At 39.7% G+C, this 22,048-nt stretch overlaps 2 protein-coding genes across 2 annotated transcripts; one reads left to right on the top strand and one right to left on the bottom strand.

Annotated features, from left to right (window-relative positions):
* Window positions 1-1,071: 1,071 nt before the first annotated feature.
* On the top strand, window positions 1,072-13,157 carry LOC128358414 (rho family-interacting cell polarization regulator 1-like). Its single transcript, XM_053318717.1, has 19 exons — window positions 1,072-1,188; window positions 2,590-2,652; window positions 2,840-3,034; window positions 5,980-6,067; window positions 6,258-6,357; window positions 6,445-6,523; window positions 6,660-6,683; window positions 6,806-6,859; window positions 7,896-8,045; window positions 8,217-8,280; window positions 8,359-8,402; window positions 8,491-8,616; window positions 8,817-8,965; window positions 9,075-9,183; window positions 11,084-11,698; window positions 11,788-12,029; window positions 12,314-12,404; window positions 12,501-12,606; window positions 12,698-13,157. Exons 1-19 carry the CDS (start codon window positions 1,072-1,074, stop codon window positions 12,766-12,768), a joined length of 2,487 nt encoding a protein of 828 aa, XP_053174692.1. The 3' UTR covers window positions 12,769-13,157.
* A 994-nt stretch (window positions 13,158-14,151) lies between these two features.
* vrk3 (VRK serine/threonine kinase 3) lies at window positions 14,152-22,009 on the bottom strand. The gene is made up of 15 exons (XM_053317801.1): window positions 21,771-22,009; window positions 20,581-20,798; window positions 20,362-20,469; window positions 19,983-20,090; window positions 19,694-19,858; window positions 19,214-19,354; window positions 18,736-18,791; window positions 17,825-17,891; window positions 17,137-17,221; window positions 16,951-17,053; window positions 16,617-16,709; window positions 16,367-16,499; window positions 15,856-15,973; window positions 15,653-15,711; window positions 14,152-15,567 (listed from the first exon to the last, which is right to left on the bottom strand). Exons 2-15 carry the CDS (start codon window positions 20,795-20,797, stop codon window positions 15,431-15,433), a joined length of 1,590 nt encoding a protein of 529 aa, XP_053173776.1. The 5' UTR covers window position 20,798; window positions 21,771-22,009; the 3' UTR covers window positions 14,152-15,430.
* Window positions 22,010-22,048: the final 39 nt, after the last annotated feature.

Below are 22,048 nucleotides of genomic sequence, written 5' to 3' on the forward strand. Positions count from 1 at the left end.
GGGGCTCGTTAAAAGGCCTGGTATTCTGCTACACTCTCTTAACCTCTATACTTTGGTTTGCTGTTCCCTTTATCACTGAATAACCATTAAGTGGTTTCAGTATGGTCAACAGTGAAAGTGGAGAGTGGCTATCTGACTGAAAATACTCAAATTAAGGAAATATTTTCTTAACCACGATGTGATTGATTTCAATATCCTAATTCTCACAATCTGGTGGCCAGTTGTCAACATCTTCACACGAGTACTATAGATTTAAATTAAGAGGATACTGTTAGCATGGATTATCCAGGAGATAATCTCTGTATGGAAACGCACTCTAGTGCGTTAACATGTCTATTTAATGCGAAAGCCAACAGAAATCACGACAGTTTAAGGATGCTAACAATACTTAAGTGAATTTATAACTCCAGTTTGCTCACTATAGTCTTTGTTTCATCTCCACGTTTTTCCAACAAGGGCTGTCACTATGGGCTCCATGTTTTTTGTTCAGTCTGATGCAACAGAAAGTTTGAGCCTGGTGGTTTGTGAGGTTTGGAAACCTCCTAGTCATCACTGGCCGTCAAGTTAAATGAAGCTAGCTGTTGTAGTAGCAGTAAAACACGGGCCTTTGAGACTGGATAAAAACGTGTTAACATCCCGAAAACTAGAGATAATAGGACAGTACTCGCACCACGTTGTTATCTTCGGACTAAACGGAGCATTCTCTCAGCCGTTGGATGTAACGTTAACTATGCTGTAACGTTTCAAACGCCTGCTGAGTGCGGACCGTTATTAAACTACCGTGGGAGATTATCAACTGCACTTTCGCTTTTGCCAGCTGCGACCGACGTCCTGTTTTGTAGAAAATCTGTAGGAAAAGCGCCACATGCTTCCCATCCCCGCCACCCTCCTCCTCCTCTTCCTCCTCCTCCCCGGCTCGGTCCAACTTGGACAAACGGCCCCCGGGGCGGCTGCACCTGATAGATTTAACGACTAAAATGTAACGTACACGTTGTACTGAACACCCTTGGGTGACTGCTACTGTTGTGGGAAACGTCGGTACGTTTCTCCTTTCTCCCCTTCGGAAACATCATGCCTGTTTTTTTCCGCTGGATACGACGGCGTCGCCAGCGTAGCAGAGGAAGCAACGGAGAAAACAGTGACAGACTGAGGGACATCCTTGTTGCCACAGCAACTAGCGGAGACACGGTTTCCGGTTTCCTGAACGATGTTTCAAAATAAAAGTTGTCATTTACTCGCAATTCTGGTCCAATATCACTTTGGGTGGCAGCTGGATTCACACGATCATACAAGAATCCATGTTGTCAGGCTTTAAATCATGAGTTTACAGACACACCGACAACAACCAACCAAAAGTAACTGCTAGCAGCTACAGGCACAGATTAGGCGTGATGACAGTGAGAAGTTTGCTGGTGATAGACAGATATTTTTGGTTCTTTGGTTGTTGTTTTTTAAGTGCCTGCCCTTTTCCAAACAGTGTTAAAGGATTACCTTTATTGTTCCATGTAACCATCTGGCATGACAGATTAGGTCCAGTATTCAATTTACACAAGTGTGATGTGCAAAATTGAAGCATACATGATGTATCAATGTAAAGTACATGTTCAGTTTTAACTGCTGGACACATTCAATGTGTTAAATTTTTGAAAATATATATCTATACAAATTCGTAGATTTGCTAACTGTTCAGTTTAGTTTATGGTTTACTTTCCATTCTATTAATTCCACAGTGAAACCACATACCTCATGAAGCAGACAAACAAATAACATGCTCAGCCAGTGCTCTGCCAAAAACAAATGCAAGTCCCAAGCAAGACGAGAAATCACTCTAATGCAATGCAAAGCTTTGAGAGTAGTTAAAGTAGTTGTAGTAGTTTTATTTGGCTCTGATGTTGAGGTGAAAGTCTATTTAATAAAGGATTACAAATGGAACTCAATTACAGTATTTCTTTTTTAAATATAACTTTGAGTCCAAGGTTCTCATGTTCAGATAATGAATTTACAAATTAACACTAAAATATAGTAGTTTTTGTGATATGCAGATTGCTTTTATTGAGGGACTGATTACTGATGATCTCTTCATTGGTATGAAGTTGCATTATTTCCCTGTGCTTGCAATTGTTCCAAATTCCAACAGTTTTATTGCAGACAATTAGAAATGTATCACGATTCTTGAGGAAATCTGTTGCAAAAGCAACATTAGCATTTTAATGCTAATGCATAATAACAAACACACTGAGCAAAATCCTGGAGGGAGTGATTATGTGGTGTACCCCAGGGCTCAATATTTGGCCCTTTCCAGTTTTCTTTCTTTATTTTCCTCTAGATTAATTCCCCACATTTCCAAACCCTGTGATACATGTATTTTCACAATTTCCTCTGAAGTACTTGAAATCTCAGTCATGTTTCTGTATCTGTGCTTTTGTACACCAATTTTTGTCACACGCATGATGAGGCTTTTATATTGAAATCTGTCAACCGGAAGCCATCCTTAGGGGGCTGCAGCTAACTTGTCTGTGGACACAAAAACTGCGAAATCAAGGAGAAGGACAGCGCCCAGAATAACTGTGAACCTCTGCTAATTGTAAGGAGCACCGCGGCGGAGATGGGACCCCGGCCTCACTCTCCGGGCTGTCGGACTATAAAACAAAGGTAGGGGGGTTCTGCTTTTATCGCCAAGGTCACAACAACAATCCTGGTAAATGTTTCTCTACACGAGTCGCTCCGCCGTGAAGTTGCTTTCCTGTAATGTTGTCGTGATTATATCCAGGAGTTCGGTGTGATTGTGTTTGTGCGTGCTGGCTGATTGAGTTGCTATACCAAAGCTTTTTTTTTTTAGGAGAAGAGGGCGTTGGGAGGGGAGGAGGGGGTCCTGGTGTGGCTGGGAGTGGACTTTTTTGTGGCCTGTGATGAGCTCTGGGGGCTGGTGTGGGATATGTGCGGAATACAAAATGTGGCACGGCACCGTCTCCCCAGTTTGCTGTACGGGCTCCATCCTCCTCCTTCTCCTCCTCCTCCGCCGCCGTTAGCTGCGGTAAGGAGCAGGGCCGTGATGTGTGAGCCTGTTTATCCGACTCAATGGCCTGCTGCCGCCGGTCAAACTAATCCAGTAATCTGGAGGTATTTCATTGTAACACTATCACCTTTCATCAGTGGTGGAAGAAGTACTCAGATCCTTTACTTCAGTACAACTACCAAAATACTCCATTATAAATAAAAGTCCTGCATTGAATTTCCTGCTGAAGTCAAAGTACTATAAACAGTATATATTCAAGTATTAGCAGCCAAATGTAAAGTATTAAAATATTAAAGTACTAATTTAGTCCTTCTGATTGATATTTTATTATATATGACATCATAAGATTATTATACTGAAGCAGTGTTAGAGCAGCATGTTACTGTTGTAGTTGCTGGAGGTGGAGCTAGTTTCCACTACTTTACAGTCAGCTTGTTTAGTCCATTGGTTTCCAATCTAGGGGTCATGCCTCTCCTAAGGGTCACCAGATAAATCTGAGGGGTAGTAAGAGGATTAATGGGAGAGGAAAGAAGAAAAAACAAAGTTCTGATACGCAAATCTGTTTTTACTTTTTGGACCTTTTTCTCTAAACTTTGATTTTTGGTGACTGGTTCATTTGAACATGTATTGAGATGTTTAGAGGGTAAAATCACTATTTGGTGCAGCTGTTAACAACTCATACACATCTGAAATGTGACCCTGACTACACACTGCTGTTTGTGAGACATCAAGAGATTGGAGATTGTACTTTAAAAGCTTGATATACTATAAATTGTATCAAATCTCCATCTGAAAAGTAATTAAAGCTATAAGAAAGTACTGTATTTCCCTCTGAAATGTAGTGGAGTGAAAGCATCACATAGAAAATACTCAGGTTAAGTTCTTAGTTACTATCCACCACTGACCCATATCTGCCTTCTCTTCCTCCTCATATACACAAAGTATGGATGAAGTGCGCTCCAATGCTCTCTCAGTTAATGTTCAATTACAGGAAAAAACAATTTATTAGTGTTGAAACGATGGCAGAAAAATGGGTGAATTCATCAACAGGAAATTAATCTCTTCCAGTCATTCTTATCAGTCTTCTGAGAATGAAAAACTTAACAAACATGACTTTCTCTCCCCCATTTTAAGTATATCGTAGTAAATTAAATAGTTATTAAGTAAATATATCACTTTATGCTCTGATAACTTGTGATGTCCACTTGATTTCTGTCATTATACAGTTTTAGTGCATCAATTAATCAGTTAGGTCTTCAGAAAATTGATTGCCAACTATTTTGATAATTAATTAATTGTTTAGATGATTTATAAAGCAGGACTGCCAAAAGATTAGTTTCCAACTTCATTAATATGTATATTTGCTGCTGAAAATGGAATGTCTTTGCTTTTAGTCTGTCACACAAAACAATGAATTAGATCTTGGACTCAGGGAAATTCCCCTTTTTGTGGCAATTTATAGACTAAACTGTTGATATGTTAATCAAAAAAAGAATCATCAACAGGTGGTAATAGAAACAATCTCAAGCTACAGCCCTGTACCATTTATATGGTAAACTATTCTGTATAAATGATCAGTAGTTTGTTGTCCAAACCGGCCTGTATGTGCTGGTGAATGTAGTGAGCAGCGAGTACTGAAAAGGCTTTTTTTAAACAAAACTCCAGTCTTGTGAGGTGATTGGAAACAGTGTCCTCTTTGTTCGCTCCACTCAGTGGAGAAGATTAATTCAGCTAATGATCTCTAATGTAAGGAAAGGGATAAAAGCACATCTGACAGAGAGGAAACAGGGCGAGTGGCACCCATGATTATCAACGTTACTATAGCTGGCTGAGCCTGTGTGTGTGTGGGGTCCAGGTACTGCTATTTATGGGTGGGTGTGTGTGTGTGTGTGTGTGTGTGTCCATGATGACTCTGCAGTTTCGTTGTTCATGTCCATGTTCTTTGGTCATGTTTGGTTAAAACAGAAATAAAAAAGTAGCTGGTGTTTTTGGTGGTGTTTTAGCTGAAAAGTCTGTCTGCACCTTTTTCTTTGCCATGTTCCAACAACTCCAGTTAATCCTCCCAGTTTGCATCTAAGATTAGCGGTTTAACTGGACCCCTGACCTGGAGCTCCCCAAGACTAACTGTGTGGCAGTAGAAATGTGGAGAGGCAGCAGGGTGTATGAAGATTATCATATCAGCAGGATTTGTTTATATAAAAGTATAATATATGTGTTTTCCATCTGGTGGAACATGTGCTATAATAAGGCTAATTTCTCTCCTGGTTGAGACAATGCGGAGCAGATGCCACCAGTTGCTCTGCTCTGCGTTGGCTCATTCATAGATCCCATGTGTTAATATGGGTTTGGCTCCTGCTTGACAGATTTAGTTTGGTTTAAGACTATAATCTCTTTTGTGACTAGCTTAGCTCAGACACGACCCTCTCTCTCTTCATGTAGTTTCTCCTGACTGTGGCATCATGCTAATCTGGCCTCGCTCAGAGCAGAAACGGGTCAGTTTTTACACACTCACTCACATCGCAGGGATGGTTTTATATTCTTGAGCCAAACTTCTGTGTAGAATTTCCTGTGTAGCGTCAGCCATGAGACTTCCTGTACTCTGGTGTTGGATGTGGATGTGGAGGGGGGCGGAGGGGGGCGGGGGTGTGTTGGGGAAGGAAGGGGAAGAGAAGCAAAAGCAGACTGTGCTCCCTACTGTTGTCAGCGGTGGCCACTGTGGTTGCTGCTAGCTTGTTGCTCACCATCTCAGACTTTCAACAAAACAATGTGGCCAGACCAAGGAAGTGAAAGAGTGGTTTCTATCCTCTTGCCCCCCCGCCTTAAATTTTCTGTCCACACACTCTGTAATTATCTAAATCCTTCATAACCGCAGAGTGGGACAAATATTTCTGTCAGGTACAGTGAGGTATGAACTACAAAAGGGACATTTTTGCCTCTAATGTCTCCTTTCTGCATAATTACAGGACATGTCCTTCGGTTTGTTAAAGCCACAGCACAACATTCAGCTCTCCAAGCATGCTACAGTAGTGACAGTATCTCTCCACTCAACAGGTGAGCAGCTCTCTGTCTGTTTTTCTCTGTCCTGCCAGTTTCCTTGATGTCCATTTTGAGTGTACTTAAATTTGGTAATTATGATGGCCTTATCAGAAATTATCCCATGACCCCCCACCCCTCCCTCCTCTCTCTCTCTCTCTCTCTCTGCCTCAGCACTGTTTGATCCAAGAGAAACGTGCCTTGTAAGGAAGCAGGATGTTCACAGGCTCCACCAAACTGCCACCCGCTAAAACCCCCCAGCCTGAGCGGCTGGATGAAGTGTACGCTGCCTTACGCAGAGGCTTACAGTGAGTAAATGCTTTCCAGGCTCTGTTTGCTTAGATTAACATGAATGGCTGCCTGGTAGAATAACAGTGCTGGATTTTTGTTGTCAGGTCGTACCTGCAGGTGCACCAGCTGGAGCTGGACAGTCTCGGTCAGCAGATCAGAGAAAACAAGAGGAACGGTCGTTTGGTGAGTGCTCATGTAGTCAAACCAGTCACACCAGTACTAACTTTTCCTCCAGTACCAGGCTGGCAGCCTTAAGTCAGGATGTTAATGTGATGCTTTGTGATGCTAAATGGTTTTTTTCTTGTCGTTTTCTGTGCAGGGCTCTTTGTATGAGCAGGACAAGGTGAGTTTCAGTCACACTCTATGTATATTAATGTGGGTGAAGTGCTTTGAAATGGTATATACATGTATAAAGATATTCTGTTTTAGTTTGTCAAGTTTAATAATTGTACCCTTTTTATTTAGCAAGTGAAAGCCATTGAGAGGTTCATGCGTCGCTTGGAGTTCCACTTGAGCAAGGTGTGTATGTATGGATATGAGGAATTGATGAACTACATAGATCAATATATAGTTTTATTATTTAAAGGGTCACTCTCAGACAGAATGGACATTTTAGCAATTATAGCGTGGGATATTTCCCTCAGGGGTTAATTGAGAACAAAATAGGGCTCATGCATAGTGTCATTTTGAACCAGTTATGATATATTATTAGTAATAGTAGTACTACTAGTAGTAGTACTAGTATAATAGTTTGTAGATGTCCATTTGTGCTCACCAAAAAAAATGTTTTACTAAGATATTAACATTTACGTAGAGCAAATGGTATTAGTACATATAGTATTAATTACCAATAACAGTATAGAAAATATTTGAAAAATGTCATTCTGTGTCTTGAAACTCATTTTAAATCATTTAACAATAGCAGGGCCACACAAGTGAACAACTTTTAAAAAACAAATAGTAAAAACAAAGATCATACCTTCATCCACCAACTCTGATAGCCTGCACAAACAATGACCATGCCATTGTTAATTGAATACAATTACTTTAGTTTACTTTTTAATGTTACTATGTATATTCATACCATTTGATCTTAGTAAATGTTAATATCTTAATAAAACATGATTTGTTTTTTTACCTCCATTAATTTCCATTGAATTACTTTTCATACCATTGATGTGTGGTGTCCACTACAGTGGACATATGGCTAACTCCCTCAAAATACAGTATAATAAAGAAAAAAAATATTGGCATGATTTTTCACTAAAAACAAACAATAAAATGATGCTTATGTTATTTTATGTCTGTTGGTTGTGTAAATAGGCAACAGTGTGCTAAAGAGTTGCCATAACAACTTTAAAAAGTGTGAATATATACATATTATTCCTCTGCTCCCACGTGGCCAACTCAACGAATGCAACAAATTATTGTATAAAAGTTGAAAATAATTCGAAGGCTTTTTCTTAAAATAACAAAGGCAGAAAACAGAAGTGAATTGATGATAACGTTCAGTCTTTTCTTCTGTTGACACTCTTTGTATTATTTGCTTCTCCAGGTTGAGGAACTGTATGATGCATACTGTATACAGCGGCGGCTGCGTGATGGGGCAAGTAAGATGGTGGCAGCTTTTAACTCCGCCACCGGCAGCAGGGAGGCCAGAGAGAGCCTGAGTGAAGCCAACAAGGGCTACAGGGAATGTACAGAGGTTAGTGACAAACTTGAGATCAGTGTGTTTGTACTGATGGTGTCAGCATGTGCAGCAGGTGTAACTCTCTGTATACTGTATTGTTTTTAGCTAGAAATAAGTGTCAACCATGATTTGTGTACTCTCATATAGCAAATCAGTTATTATTAACTGTTTCCTCTTTCTCTGCAGCACATGTGCTCACTTGAGAGTGAATTGGAAAGCCAGATGGGAGAATTTCACATCAAGATGAAGGGTGAGTCACTTTCTATACTCCCATTTCCCATTCCATCTCTCAGGCTAGTTCTCATTTTTCTTGATTCTGATGTTTCAGGCCTTGCTGGCTTTGCACGGCTGTGCGCTGGCGACCAGTATGAGGTAAGAAACACAATTACACGCACGTAGACAGATTTTGCATGAATTTCTGCATCTGCTCTGTCATGTCAGCTGTTTTTGACTCCATCAGGTCTTAATGCGCTATGGGCGGCAGCGCTGGAGGCTACGAGGCCGAGTGGAAGTTAGCAACAAGCAGATGTGGGACAGCGAAGAGTACATTTTCCTGCCTCTCATCACGGAACTGCTGTCAATCAAGGCAATTAATCAGCATTTAAGAGAATAAGCAGTATTATTCCACATTTTTTGTTTTTGTTGGTCTGAGACACTCAGATGCAAATATATTTTAGATTTGTTGACAATAAGAAAAATAAAGATAATCAGTATTTTAACATCCTGTACACAAACTACAAAAATGATTGTCATCTCATCTGAGGTTTGTCTGTTTTGGTTGTCAAGGTGACAGAGCTGAAGAGCCTGGCCAATCACGTGGTGGTAGGTAGTGTCTCCTGCGAAATGCTCGACCTGTTCTGCCCACTTCCCCAGACGCTGGCCGTGGATATCAACGACCTCGGGACAGTGAAGCTGAACTTGGAGGTCACCTGGAGGTACGTCACCTACACCTCTCTGAGCCTGCTACGTTTTATAACTGTGTGTTTATTCAGGTTTCTTTTTCTCTGTTTCTTACTCTTTGTCGTTTTTTGTCTTCTTCTTCAGTCCATTTGATAAGGATGACCAGACATCGTCCACCAGTACAGTTTCCAAACGTCTCCTGTCCAATCAGAGCCCTCCTGACACGCCGTCAATGCGGGAGCAGGTGTTCTATGTGAGTCAACAAGACAATCTCAGCATTTTCCACTAACATTAACATCACATCTGCTCTTTACACCACAAGTTCATCAGGGTTTGTAACAGCCCTGTGACTCAGTCTTACACTTCATTATTCCTACATATACACTATGGATTTGTCTTAATGATGGGTGCTATTACTTTCATTTCACTGGCTTGTTCTATTTCAGCTGTTCCCCAACTGCTTAGTGTGTAGCGGTAGTAGTGATGTGTGTGAGGATATTCACAGAGCGCTGTGTGTTAGGTCATGTGGTTGTGGGAGTGGCGTGGCCAATGTGAGTAGTCCTGAATTGAATGACAGCGGTAGTGGGGTGTGTGACAGCGGCAGCATGTATGAGCGCAGCTGTGGTCCTTGTAGCTGTTTAATAGTGGTTGAGTAGCGCTCCAATTTGTCCCTCCTCTTCCTCACCTCGCTGAAGAGCATGCCTCATGGTGGGGCCAGACACAGCCGCTCGCTGATGGAGGCGATCCATGACATCGTGACGTACGGGACGGCTTCCTTACGTTGTGAATTCAGCCATGCGACACCCCGATTCACCTGTATACAGTTGGTGTGTGGGATGTAGCTGTAGTGTAGTTTATAGTGAACAAAGTGAAATAATCAATTATTAATCATAAAGAATCAATACTGTAAGTTAAAGTTTCTGAGATTAATCAGTCCAGTTCATTTCCAACTAGAGCTGCAATTAATTATTTTTTTATTACAGATGATCTATTTTCATTAATCATTTATTCTATCAAATTGACCAAAATTGTAAAAAAAAGTTCATTTTACAGTCATAGAAACATGATGTGATGATTTTTGGCATTTTTGCTTGAAAAAGATGATGAAAAGATTTGCCAATTGATTTTCTGTTGGTCGACTAAACAATGAATTGACAGATCAGTTCAGTTCTAACTTTCCAACCAATACAGGATCACAATAGAAAAATCCTCATCATCCTCATCAGTCGGAGGCTTTTTGTATTCTACATTTAATCCCAGGAGCAGATAGTGTTTGTGGTGATTTGTAACACCTACTAATGAACATTACCTTCATCCATCAGTTGACTGATTTACAGGTTGATTCGTTGTTATCAGCGTTTTGGTTTTTTATAACCTTTAATGTATGAAAAGAATGAATCATTTAGTGTGTAAAATATAAATAATATTTACTGATGATCTCAAGTTACCTGAGAACAAAGTGAATTATTAACTGTCTACATTTACCAAAAAAATGTATTCAGTTTGTAGTTATGCTGCAGCAAAAAGTGCAGTCTGTATGGAAGCTGCAAATGCTTTTTAGTGCTAAGTTAAGTAATAACATAATTGAACTGATTAATTGTTAAGATTAGTATTAGTTTTCTGTCAATACGCATACAGGATTGATTAATCTAGCGGTTCTTAAACTGGAAAATAAATGGATGTCCTACTGGAAACCAGTTTAACGTTTAACTGCCATAAATAATGTTGGGAAAATTTACTCTTGACTTTTAGTTTGGACAGATTCCAAAAATGTGTCCATTATACTTTGAATAAAAATTTGCTAGATAAATCTTGCTGACCTGACTCTTAACTTAAAAGCATTCTTGTTGGTTATCAGTCCTTCATGCAACAGGTTTATTTTACTTTAGTTCCACTTCATCATCAAAACTTGATCATGTGCACCCTGCTTGAATGCCAAAGCTACAGGGCCTGCCCCACAGTTTGAGAACCACTGTGTCAATCAATTTGACTGCTTTTTTAACACTTGGGGGATTTATCAGGATCATTTATCTTTTTTAAATGTAATTTGATAGTACTTAGAACCAGTAATTGTGTATGTAGATATAAAAGTGATATTTTAGTCTAATTTAATTTTCGGTCTCTCGCCTCGCTGCATCTTGTTTCCTCTCTAGTCTCTGCTGAAGCGGCAGGGAGAGATGGAGAACGGGACCGTCTGGTCCAACTCCTCTGAATCCTCCGATGACTCCTCCAGTCCGGCCCTGGCTCACCACACTCAGAGGCTGTCGGCCTCTAACATGCTGCAACCCACTCTTACCACTCAACTGTCGTTCACGCCGCACAAGTCCAGCGCGTCGACCCCGTCGCTCTCATCCAACCAAGAAGAGGACGAGACAGAAGCCAACGAGACTTTCTCTCAGATCGACTCTGTGCCCAACGGCCATCTGCAGACTTCCTGTTCTCACAGCCACACTGGCGAAAGCAGCTCAGACTGTAATGTGACGGACAGAGCGTCTGTCCAATCGGCTGACCTTTCTGAAACCTCAGTGGACCTGAGCTGCTCGTGCCCTGACGTTTCCTCTGTAGCTCCTGTGTCGCTGGTGGAGAGAACAGATGCCCCTGAATGTGGCAGCCAACAAGTGTGTATTTCAGCAGAGGAGGTAAAGGATGATCCATCTGAGGACTCGACAGAACAGACTGAAGTAGAAACAGAGGACAAAACCACTGAGGAACACAGACAACCACATGAAGCCGTCCAAGAGTTAAAACAATCAGGGGAGCCGCCGACAGTAAGCTCTCTCATCTTTATTCTGTATTTTTGTGCATTTAACACAACGATGGTTATTTATAATATAAACACGTTTATTTTTTTCTTTAGGTGCCCTTCCCTACTTCTACTAGTTTCACTCAGGAAGTCGAGACGGCGCTCGGTAGTTTCGACTTTCTCAACTGCTCTGACCTTGAGGAAGATGAGGAGGAACAGGAAGAAGAGCAACAAGAGGAAGACGAAGGAGAAAAGGATGAAGAGGGCGGGCAGCAAGAAGAGGACCAAAGCAAAGTGGAGGAAGAGAAAGTAGACGAGGAAGAAAAGCATGTAGAGAACTTCTACTGTGGAGAAAGGTCAGGGTAGTTTTGTGTCGGCATAAATATTTCCCAGCTTTGACTACAAACTAGTTTCTTTTTCTCATTTTGTTGTAAGTAGACATTGCTGATGTTTTTTTCACATTTTAGAGGAGATCTCAAAGTTTCCAAAGATATTGAGTTTGAGTAAATGGGTATAACATGATGACAAGATATGCAGAATAGTTCCATTCAATGAAATGATGCAGCCATAAAAATATGCCCAAAAATAATTTTAATAATTACTTTATTACATAAAATCTGCTTTTTGTCTCACTCTGCAGTGACGAGGAGGAAGCAGAGGGTCTAGAAATCCTCATGGAGGCTCCAGAAGGATTCAGGAACTCAGATGAGGATCGTTTCTCTGAATCACAGGTAATCAGGGCATCTGTTCAGCCTTTAAAGAGAATTATGTGTCTGTTTTCATGTTCATCAAAAGGAGCTTTAAAAAAAAATCTGTTCTTTTACAAGGAGTCGAGTGGGGAGGACGTGCAGGATTTGGGTCAGATGGAAATGCCTGAGGAGGAGGAGGAGGCGGCAGAAGAGCACGGCAAGGAAAAGGGAGATGAACAACACGGTGAGAAGAATTTGTCAGTGAAGGGAGGTGTTGTCATTCATGTGACAACAGAACTGCAAATTTGTTAATTCGTCCTTTTTTAATCTCTCAGGAGAGGACACGTCACATGATCAGGAGGAGCGTCCCTCCACTCCCACCCATTTGGCCACTACTGTCTTCTGATGACACAGTGGAACCACAGCTAAACCATTTCCTCCCTCTCTGATCTGCTCATGCCATTTACCACTTACTGCGGGATTGGACGCCTTGAGGATGTTCCATTTACTGCTCAGACAAACAAGCTCTTCCATTACTGCCGAGTTTGTGCACATAATTTGCCTTGTTCTGACCAAGAACGATAAACCTTGGGGTTTCTGCACCTCAGATATGACTGAAAATCCCCCCTTCCCATACACACACACACACACACACACACACACATCTCCCTCCAAAGTCCACAATCTTTCAACATACACTCCATCATGTTGCCTAAGTTAAAGTGGGATACCACTTCGTTTACACATTCACTAACTGTTCCTGTCATGTGAAAGTCCAGTGTCCTAAATGTCGACATTTCAGGAACAGCTAAAAGCGGCCTTGTTTTTGGCATTGTCTTCAGTAATCTAACAGGTTTTTTCAAGAGGAATACAATCATTCATCAAGGTGAAAGCAAGAAAACAGCCAAAAGACGAGGTTTTCAAAACTATCAGTATTTGTAGACTTTTGAAGTCATGATTCGCAGTGTTAAGCCGATGTTCAGCCTGGAGCTCTTTCACTGTTTGTGAGAGAGGAAAGACTTTCATGAGCATGTGATGTTTGTCTGAAGATTTCATTGATGTGAGCTACAGTGCTGTGTAAAGCAGGAATGCACCCTGAAAACCAAGAGGTTGTTGTCAAAAATTCACTCAGAGTGCAGAAGTTACATTTAAAACAGCACTAGGACCCCTGCAGACCACAACTTATATTAGAGATGGATAACAACACTTGAAGTCTAGGAGTTTCTTTTAAACAAGTCTCTCTTCACAACTTTTTCTTTTTTACAAACATACAAACAATTTGCAGTGTAAAACTATATTTAAACCTGCATGTGTAGCTGCCTCACACTGCCAGCATGTTTGTATAAAAAGTGTGTAAGCTAGGTTTCGGTCCAAGGAAGCCATCGGGTCTGTAGCTGTGTACAGATGTCGCCTCAGAGGGGCGCTGTAGTCTTTCAGCATCATGCTTTACATTGATCTACAAAAGCCTCTTCATTCAGAAAGTGCCTCAAGTGACAGAGATGTAAGGACAGAAGAGATCAGGCAAAGATAAGTGTTTATTTTCTGAATTACTTTAAGAGTGTGCACAATAAGAGATATTTACTGTTTCATATAAAGAATTGTATATGTCTTGAAATGTTAAAATGTTTATGTTCAGAAATGTTAAAACTTTATAAAGGTTTCTTTAAAATTAACATGTTTTGTGTGTTGTTGAATGAATCAGCGTGACTAAGCTGTGACCAGGAGTGTGATGATGGACACACTTCTCGAGAACTGAAAACATTAAATCATCAAGATTTCAAAACCAGCATGAAGATATTTATTTCCACTCTTTAAATTTAAAATGTTTTCTTACGAGCATAAACAAATTAAATGTTGTGAAGTGATGTCAAAGGACACTAAGGCACTGTTTAAAAAAAAAAGAAAATAGCCATTTAATACAGGCAAATGAACCACAGCTACATGTTAAGCAATGTGTAAAAATGACAATCAACTAGTTAAAATACCTAAAGTAAGACAAATTGTGGAGTGACTAACAAAGTAACACCCAATATCTGTACATCAAACATTGAGAACTTGCATCCCTCTCCCATTCAAACTGCAGCACATTTGATCTGAGAAATGTACGACACCATGAACACTCAAAACAACGACCTGAACAAACCCGACGGGTGTCATCAGCACATACTGAACTTTACGTCAACCTGCTTTTAGTGCAAAAAACCAAACAAACCTCAAAGTTAAAACACAACATGATAAAACAAGTCAATCACACAGTCCATCTTGCAATTTTCCTGTTCCACATCTGTTAAAATAAAATAGGCAGCATGTTATATTATCATCACTGAATGAGTTAAACTTCCAAAATATTAATTTAGTTTTAAGTTTAGCTTTCATATTTCCTATTCATCTGATTATAATCAATGTTTTTTGAGAATTCTTTTTGTTATTTTCAGTCATTTAGTCACATTTAGTCATTTTCATTATCGTTTACTTTGTTGATTTATCGACTTATCTATCTAATGTCAGGAAATAGTTATAATTTCAGGGAGTGAAAGGTGACGTCTTTAAATGTCTCGTTTTGACCTAGCAGAGGTCAAAGCTAATCAGTTTGCTACAATGAATGACAAAGAAAAGCAATAAATCAACCACTTTAAGAAGCTGAAAACGGTAAATGTTTTGGCATATTTTCTTAAAAAATTACTAAAATGATTATCAAAATAGTTGCTGGTCAATTTTCTGTCAGTCAATTAATCAATGGAGTTCTACCAGGAATCATAGCAGACATATGAAAGTCACAGGGGATTATCTAAGTTCAGTCCTGTGGTGCTCTAATCAGAAATGGTACAATAAAAATCAGTGTATAAGAGGAGCTGCATCAGCTGTAAACAAGACATTAAAAGATGAAAATATGTTTTAAGAGTGTCACGTAACAAATCAGACACTTATATTCAAAACAGACGCTGTCTTTTCACATTTCATCAATTTCATTCAGCAAAGTACATTCTCCCAAAAAAAAGGAAAAAACCTAATGGACCAGAGATACTCAGGTGTGTGCGCACAGATGTTACAGAGCTGTGTGTCTCCACTTAAAAGCTGAGCAGCTCCTCCGGCGACCCGCCCAGCTGCTGCAGAGCTGAACTGAGCCCGGCCTTCAGCGCTGAGTAGTCGGGCTCCTCAGAGTACTGCAGAGCCATCACTGCAGTCAGGTAGGTTTTAAATGCACCTGCACCAGAACACACACAAACATATATGTTAGGAAGTGGCGTGTAATCACTCACTTGTTGTGTTATAAAATGTATTTTACTCACTGGAAATTTTCTTCTTCCCAAAGCAGTGACTTAACAGTGCAGGAACATCCTCCATGTACCTAAAATGTTAATTAAGTTACTTTTCTGCATATTGTACAATTAAAGGTGAGTATTGTATAGCCATGTTTTAGATCTTTGATACATCAACATGTCAGTGTTTTTATGACGTCTCGAAGACGTGGGCATTTGCAACCGGATCTCACCTCTCTTTCTGAGTGGCTACCTGCTCCGGCTCAGTGAGGGTGGACCACGGCAGCGCCCCTATGTGCCAACACAGCATGCAGTAACCCAGAGACTGCAGGTCACTGCGTCGAGACGGAGCTGAAACACACACAGACAGAGCAGGTCAAACCTCAAACGCCTTTTTTGTTCAATTCAAATGTTGTAAAAGAGCTCATCACACCAGCGCACTGTCTTCAGAATAAAGCAGATAACTGAACACACTTAAAAACAAGAGAAAATCATTCTGCTGTGAAGACTGTTCTGTGCTGTGCAGTATGTGTGTGTGTGTGTGTGTGTGTGTGTGTGTGTGTGTGTGTGAGTGTGTGTGTGAGAGAGAGATGGCCATGCAGACAGATGGAGTGTGGGAGGAGAGCAGGTGGCCCTCCTACAGAGAAGAAATTAAATCTGGCAGTTTGGCTTATATATGTGATGACACTGTGGGAGTGTTAGAGTTTTTGGGCTAGGCATAAGTGAAGTACACAACAGACTCACCTGCTCCCTTATGAGCATCCAGGCTGATGAACTCCATGGTGCCCTCGTGCGCTGTTCTGCTGGCTTCACGGTACTCTACATGTTGGCCTCCTGGACAGTACCTGAAGGCATAGCAGTATCCTACAAGGTATACCTAAAACACAGACAGACAGACAGACAGACAGACAGACACACACACACAAGTCGTCAGCATAAAATAAAAATCACCCATGAACAAAGTCAGTCAGTTAATACTCATAACATTTCTCACCTGTGACTCTTGTCCTGGTGTGATGTAGATGTTTTCTGCACTAATATCAGCATGAACATACTCGTTTAAATGTATGTACTGCATCACATCTAACTGCAAGGAGAGAAAAAAGTCATGAAAGGCAGCAGAATCATAGTTTGTAATAACTTAAGAGTGTAAAAATCTTAGGTTTCAGCCACTTGATTGCAGTAAGCAATAATAAGGAAAAAATTGTAATCAAAATCGCAAAAAAAAAACCCCAAAGAGCAATAAATAAAGAGTATAAAACAATCATTACATGTATTTTTAAAATAAAAATCAATTCTACGAGTTTACAGGTGATGTGAAGACTCACTATTCTGCAGGTGAGCTGAAGAACAACTTTCTCAGACAGAAGCTGGTTGCCCTCCTCCATCACAGACTGGAGAGACTGGCCTATACTGGGGAAAATAAGAAACCTACAAAAAACACAACATGTAGCAAAAAGGTAAATGAAAAGTAAAATGTGTAAATCTTCACAAATAAACTGTCTCTTTCACACCTGTAAGACTCTGCATGAGGACCAAAGCCGACACAGGAAGGAATCCCAAGAAAATCCATCTTGTTTTGTTTGATCCACTTGTCCACTGGAGATAGACAGCATGGTGGTTACAATGGGAGGATTAACGTGTGCGCTCATGTATCACCTACCTATCTATGCATCAGGTTGAGTCTGTATAAGTGTGTGTGGAAAGGAGAGGAAATGAAAGTGTGATGCTAATAGTGCCAAACTAAATATATGTGTGAGGTTACAGAACTGCATCTAAAGAGGGTTTAAGACCTAACGTGTCCAGCTCCACCAGCTCCAGTTGATTAAGCACTCATCCATTTCTTATTTCTTCTGAATTTATTATGAAATGAAAGTCAGAGACTTGATATTGTGTAACTAGATCACGACAAACTGCCAGAAGCCTTCTTAAAGCCTTCTGGCTCCATCAGACTTTAGTTTTTAGTGTTTCGGTTTCTGCCTGGGTGTCATTATGAAGACTGTTAGAGCCAAAGAAACAAGTCTAACAGTTGACTGGTACAAATACTGCTGCTGCATTTTTAAGAAAGATTACTTCTCTTTCCATCCTCCTTGAGGGACAGAAACATTCAGGAACATCATCTGTCTTGATTTAATGACTTAACACCTATTTTTTGGGGCTAGCAGCTGATGAAACTTGAAAGAAAACACACTAAATCCTCACCAGATGCAGGCTTAGCCGCTCTCTGCAGAAAGTTCTGCTCATTGAAGATTCTTCCATCTTTAGCTCCCTAATAAGATAAAAACAGAGAAGACAAACGTTAGTGATACCACAGACAAAATTAAGAATTGAAGAAACGGTTACAGGAATTAGAGAACAAATAAGGAAGCCATTCTTAAGGATTACCACTTTTACTTTTGACACTGGAGTACATTTGACTTTTTTTTTTTTTTTTACCAACATTCTTTTTATTGTTTTCACAACATAATAAAGAAATACTGTTACATGTATAAAGCTTTTCCTAAAATTTCATTTCATTCAACATTTAATTTATTTCAATTGGGTCCACAATATTCTCATTATTCATACTCATTATTGCCGTTTTGTAGTGAAGTTATAAGTCTTTCATTCTGTAGTTGTTTGATGCACCATGTCAGCACTCTGCCACGTTTTTTTGCCTTGATCATAGAATGTCTATTTAAGTTATAGTACATTTTACTTTTTAATATAGACTTTTTCTTCATAAATAAACTTTTTAATACATTTACTGGAGGCATTTTCCTTTAGAGTGATCTACTTGTGCTACTACTGAATATTTATTTTACACTACTGCTTGAAATCAATCCCTCTCTGCAGTTTGTGTTTAAGGTTTCATCACATGTATACTGCAATCACATCATTTATACTTAACATACACAAGAGGAAAAAAGGATTTTCTTGTTTTCCCCACTAGTTTACCAAATCTCTACTCCTGACTGTGACATGACTGTGAAAAAAGTGCAACTATTATCCCAAGTATTTATGTCATAATCAGGGTTTTGCAGCTGTTTTTAGTAGCAGTAGTCCGCATCAGTAACAGGGTAGGACAGTAATTCATCATTATTTATTTAGTAGGAAAACAAGGTCACATTTACCAGTTTGAGGATGTGGTCTGACCCCTTGGAATTGGCCCGTGACACTGTTTGTACAACTGAAGAAAGACAAGACAGATGAAACTGTGATACTGAAGCTCCTCTTATTTTACCAACTCACAGTTACACATTTAAACAGATAATTCAGTCCAAATACTGGATACAAAAAAACTATTTGATTCAAGGTAACACAAAAATAGATTTTGTTTTCCAAGAAGATCAGTTGTGTCATTAAATATGAAAAAACATTTACTGAACAGTTACTACACGGACATTTATTATTCTTTCTCCTAAAATATACTGTACATGTAATCCAAAACTTTTGCATTCTTTAGTTTCATCCTGCACATTTCCTTATGTGTGAATTGTTGTAATATTTAACAATAACACTAAATGTGACAGCTAAGGGACTATCACGAATACAGAATCTAACTTAATAATACCTTTATTGCACATTCTAGTATTTCCACTGAAATCTCACCTTCGTAGATGACCTCTGTCGTGCTCTGACTGAGCAGTTTCACCAGTTTCCACTTCTTGCCCGTCGTGTCGGTCACCTCCTCACCCTCCTCTAGCGGCTCCACAGCAGGCGCATGTTTTGCCTTCTTGGCTTTGCCTTTTCCTGCGAATGTACATTCATACAAATATGAGAAACCGAATATGTTACAGAGAAAAGACAAAATTACACATTTACAAGGTAAGTATGTCTCATATGGTTTTAAATTACATCCTGATGTCCCAGTGAGTAAAATAAGCAGATAAGTTGAGCAAACAGGTTGAGTGACAAACAACTGAATCTCAGAGTCAGGAATGATGCATGAATGTATATTAACTTCAGAACCAAGAAAAGATTAACTCTGTTTAGTAAAGATGTTTGCATTAGCAAAGGTGGAAATTTAACTGGTGAATTTATCCTCTTACTGGATTAATATGTGAGTTTGATTTGAAAGTTTTTACTCACCTTTTGAAGGAGACTTGGCGTTTGGTGATGAAACGGGGGCAGTGACGGCCACAAGAGAGCCGTCTACTGTTGATTCCTCTTGTTTTCCACTTGTTTTATCACTTGGTCTCTTTCTTTTTTCTACCTGCTTCACAGCACGCGGGGAGAGGTTTGCCTTTCCTCTGACTACATACAGATCAGCCCCAATTCATATGTAAGAGAAAAGATCATGACAGCAAAGAATATAGAGATCCTGCATTTTCGATCATGAACGTATAAAACAGATTTTGTGTTTTTTGCTTCAGTTTACCAGATCGAAGAGCAGGAGAAGACTCTAATTTTGGCTCCACCTGTGCGTCGAGATTGAAAGTGACTGTGTGCTGCTTTAGTGCAGATGTCTGGACTCCAATGCTGTTACCTGTCAATAAAAATAATAACAAAGCATATAAAATCATTGATTTATTATGCACTACACCGACTATATTAATATCTGCTCCATGTTTCAAAGACATTTTTATTCATCTGCATGTACTAGTCTGCCCAGAAAGTGTTGCATCTACATATAGAGGTTAGGCACTCATGTGATTGCATGTCGCTGTACTTTGATCCCTCACATCTCAAAGTCTAAGATGAACCTTTTCCTCAGAACAGTAAAGCGGGAGTACCTGCTTCTAAATCATTAAAATCACCTTCAATCCTGTCATCTCTAACAAGATTAGTGAAATTACTGGCAGGTGGAGTGGCCAGATGGAGGGTGTTGCGGGTCTTTCGAATTGCAGGACGAGGAGAAATTGAACCTGAGGGACACATGAATGGGTTGTAGAAGAAAAATTATACATTGTATAAGTTTACAAACACAAAAATTGTCAATGGATAATCACAGTAACCACATGAATAACGACCCTTACTTTCTGTAGCCTCACAACTTGTGCTTGAAGCTAGACTTGTTTTAATGATTAATGCTGTTGCTTTATCACTTTTAAGGGGTGAGACGTTAAGAGAAGCAGTGGCTCCCACATCTTCAGGTACATCAACAGGACAGGGGAGCTTCTCCCCACATGATGGACAAAATTTAAAACCAGGCTGCAACTTTGTCCCACACTGGGGGCAAAAATGGAAAGGCATTCTGTAAAGAGAAAACACACATTATCACACACCTATCCTTAATGTGATGTAGTGTCCTCAAAGATGAACGCACAGACTACTCCATGATAAATACATATTTACACAAACCATCTATAATAAAGTGCTAGATAAATATCTCATAATTGGAAATATTGTAGTCTGGACGTAATATTTATTAAGATTATTATGATTTTTACAAGAGTCATTTTATACTTTATTCTCATCTATTCAACATCTGAAAATTAGCATTTTAGATTAATTCTTGACTCTGTGATCTGCCATCCAGACAATATATTTCACCAGGCAGACAGCCCAATTATGATGGGGACCACACTCAAACTTCCCCAGTTTGAGGTCAGCTTACATTTTGGGAGACTTTATCTAGTGCGTAGTCCTGTTCTTATTACTTATACTGATTGTTTTAGTTTCTCCATGCTGTATTTCTGCCTTTTCTATAAAACGTCTATGGTGTCTTTAACTGTACACCGGTAATCAATGTATTCCTTCACGTTTTCCCCAATTTCTCTAAATAAATACTTCCAGTTCGTGGGCAATAAATCTGTCTCATCCTCGTTTGCACCTCTCTACAAACTACTTTCCAAAACCAGTTGTTTAGGAGAAATCAACATAAGTATTTAATCATAGGCAACTGATGCTATCACACCTGTTACCATAGAGACACATAGTCTGTTTCTAGTATAACCATGGCAACCGCAATAAGACCTTAAACTACATTTAACTCTGAACCTGTCAAAGCATGTATGAATGAATGAAAGGCAATGCCAGCACTAATGAAAATATTTAACACGTGTGTTTCTGCCAAAAAATCCTCCTCATATCAGGTCCTCACATGTTAGCTGCCGTCAGGAAAACACGTTCACGCCATATTAACGCAGCTATAGCATTAAAACCAGCTCCACAACAATGAGAGATTAAAGTATGAGTCAGCATCCGTTGTGGAGAAAAGACACACCTTTACCTGAGTTAGTTAGTCAATGCTGAATGAGAACTTTTCTCAGAGTAGAACTACAGCTAGCTGGTGAGCCTCAAGCAGAAGTATGTGTTGTTGTTGTTGTTGTGGGTTTTAAGCTTTGGCTGTGTCAAAAACAGACGCCGGACTTAATATATACAAAGAAAGAATTGTGAAAGTTGCCCAAAATTGGTTTAAAAGAGCCTCACTGACCTTCACAGTCTACCCTCCTCAATACAGGTTGTTGTCGTTTCAGGTTAGGGTTAGATGTGCTTCTTCTT

Source organism: Scomber japonicus, chromosome 1, assembly GCF_027409825.1.
Source record: "Scomber japonicus isolate fScoJap1 chromosome 1, fScoJap1.pri, whole genome shotgun sequence".
Taxonomy (NCBI): domain Eukaryota; kingdom Metazoa; phylum Chordata; class Actinopteri; order Scombriformes; family Scombridae; genus Scomber; species Scomber japonicus.

Bases quoted from the DNA above. Each gene is read 5' to 3' on its own strand.
- LOC128358414 (XM_053318717.1), top strand. From the start codon at position 1,072: ATGCCTGTTTTTTTCCGCTGGATACGACGGCGTCGCCAGCGTAGCAGA. The intron at 3,035-5,979 runs GTAAGGAGCAGG...GCATAATTACAG, and splicing joins CTCCGCCGCCGTTAGCTGCG to GACATGTCCTTCGGTTTGTT. The intron at 11,699-11,787 runs GTAAGCTCTCTC...TTTTTTCTTTAG, and splicing joins AATCAGGGGAGCCGCCGACA to GTGCCCTTCCCTACTTCTAC.
- vrk3 (XM_053317801.1), bottom strand. From the start codon at position 20,797: ATGCCTTTCCATTTTTGCCCCCAGTGTGGGACAAAGTTGCAGCCTGGT. The intron at 18,792-19,213 runs GTGAGATTTCAG...GTCTTTCTTCAG, and splicing joins GACAGAGGTCATCTACGAAG to TTGTACAAACAGTGTCACGG. The intron at 17,222-17,824 runs GTGAGGATTTAG...GTCTATCTCCAG, and splicing joins AGCGGCTAAGCCTGCATCTG to TGGACAAGTGGATCAAACAA.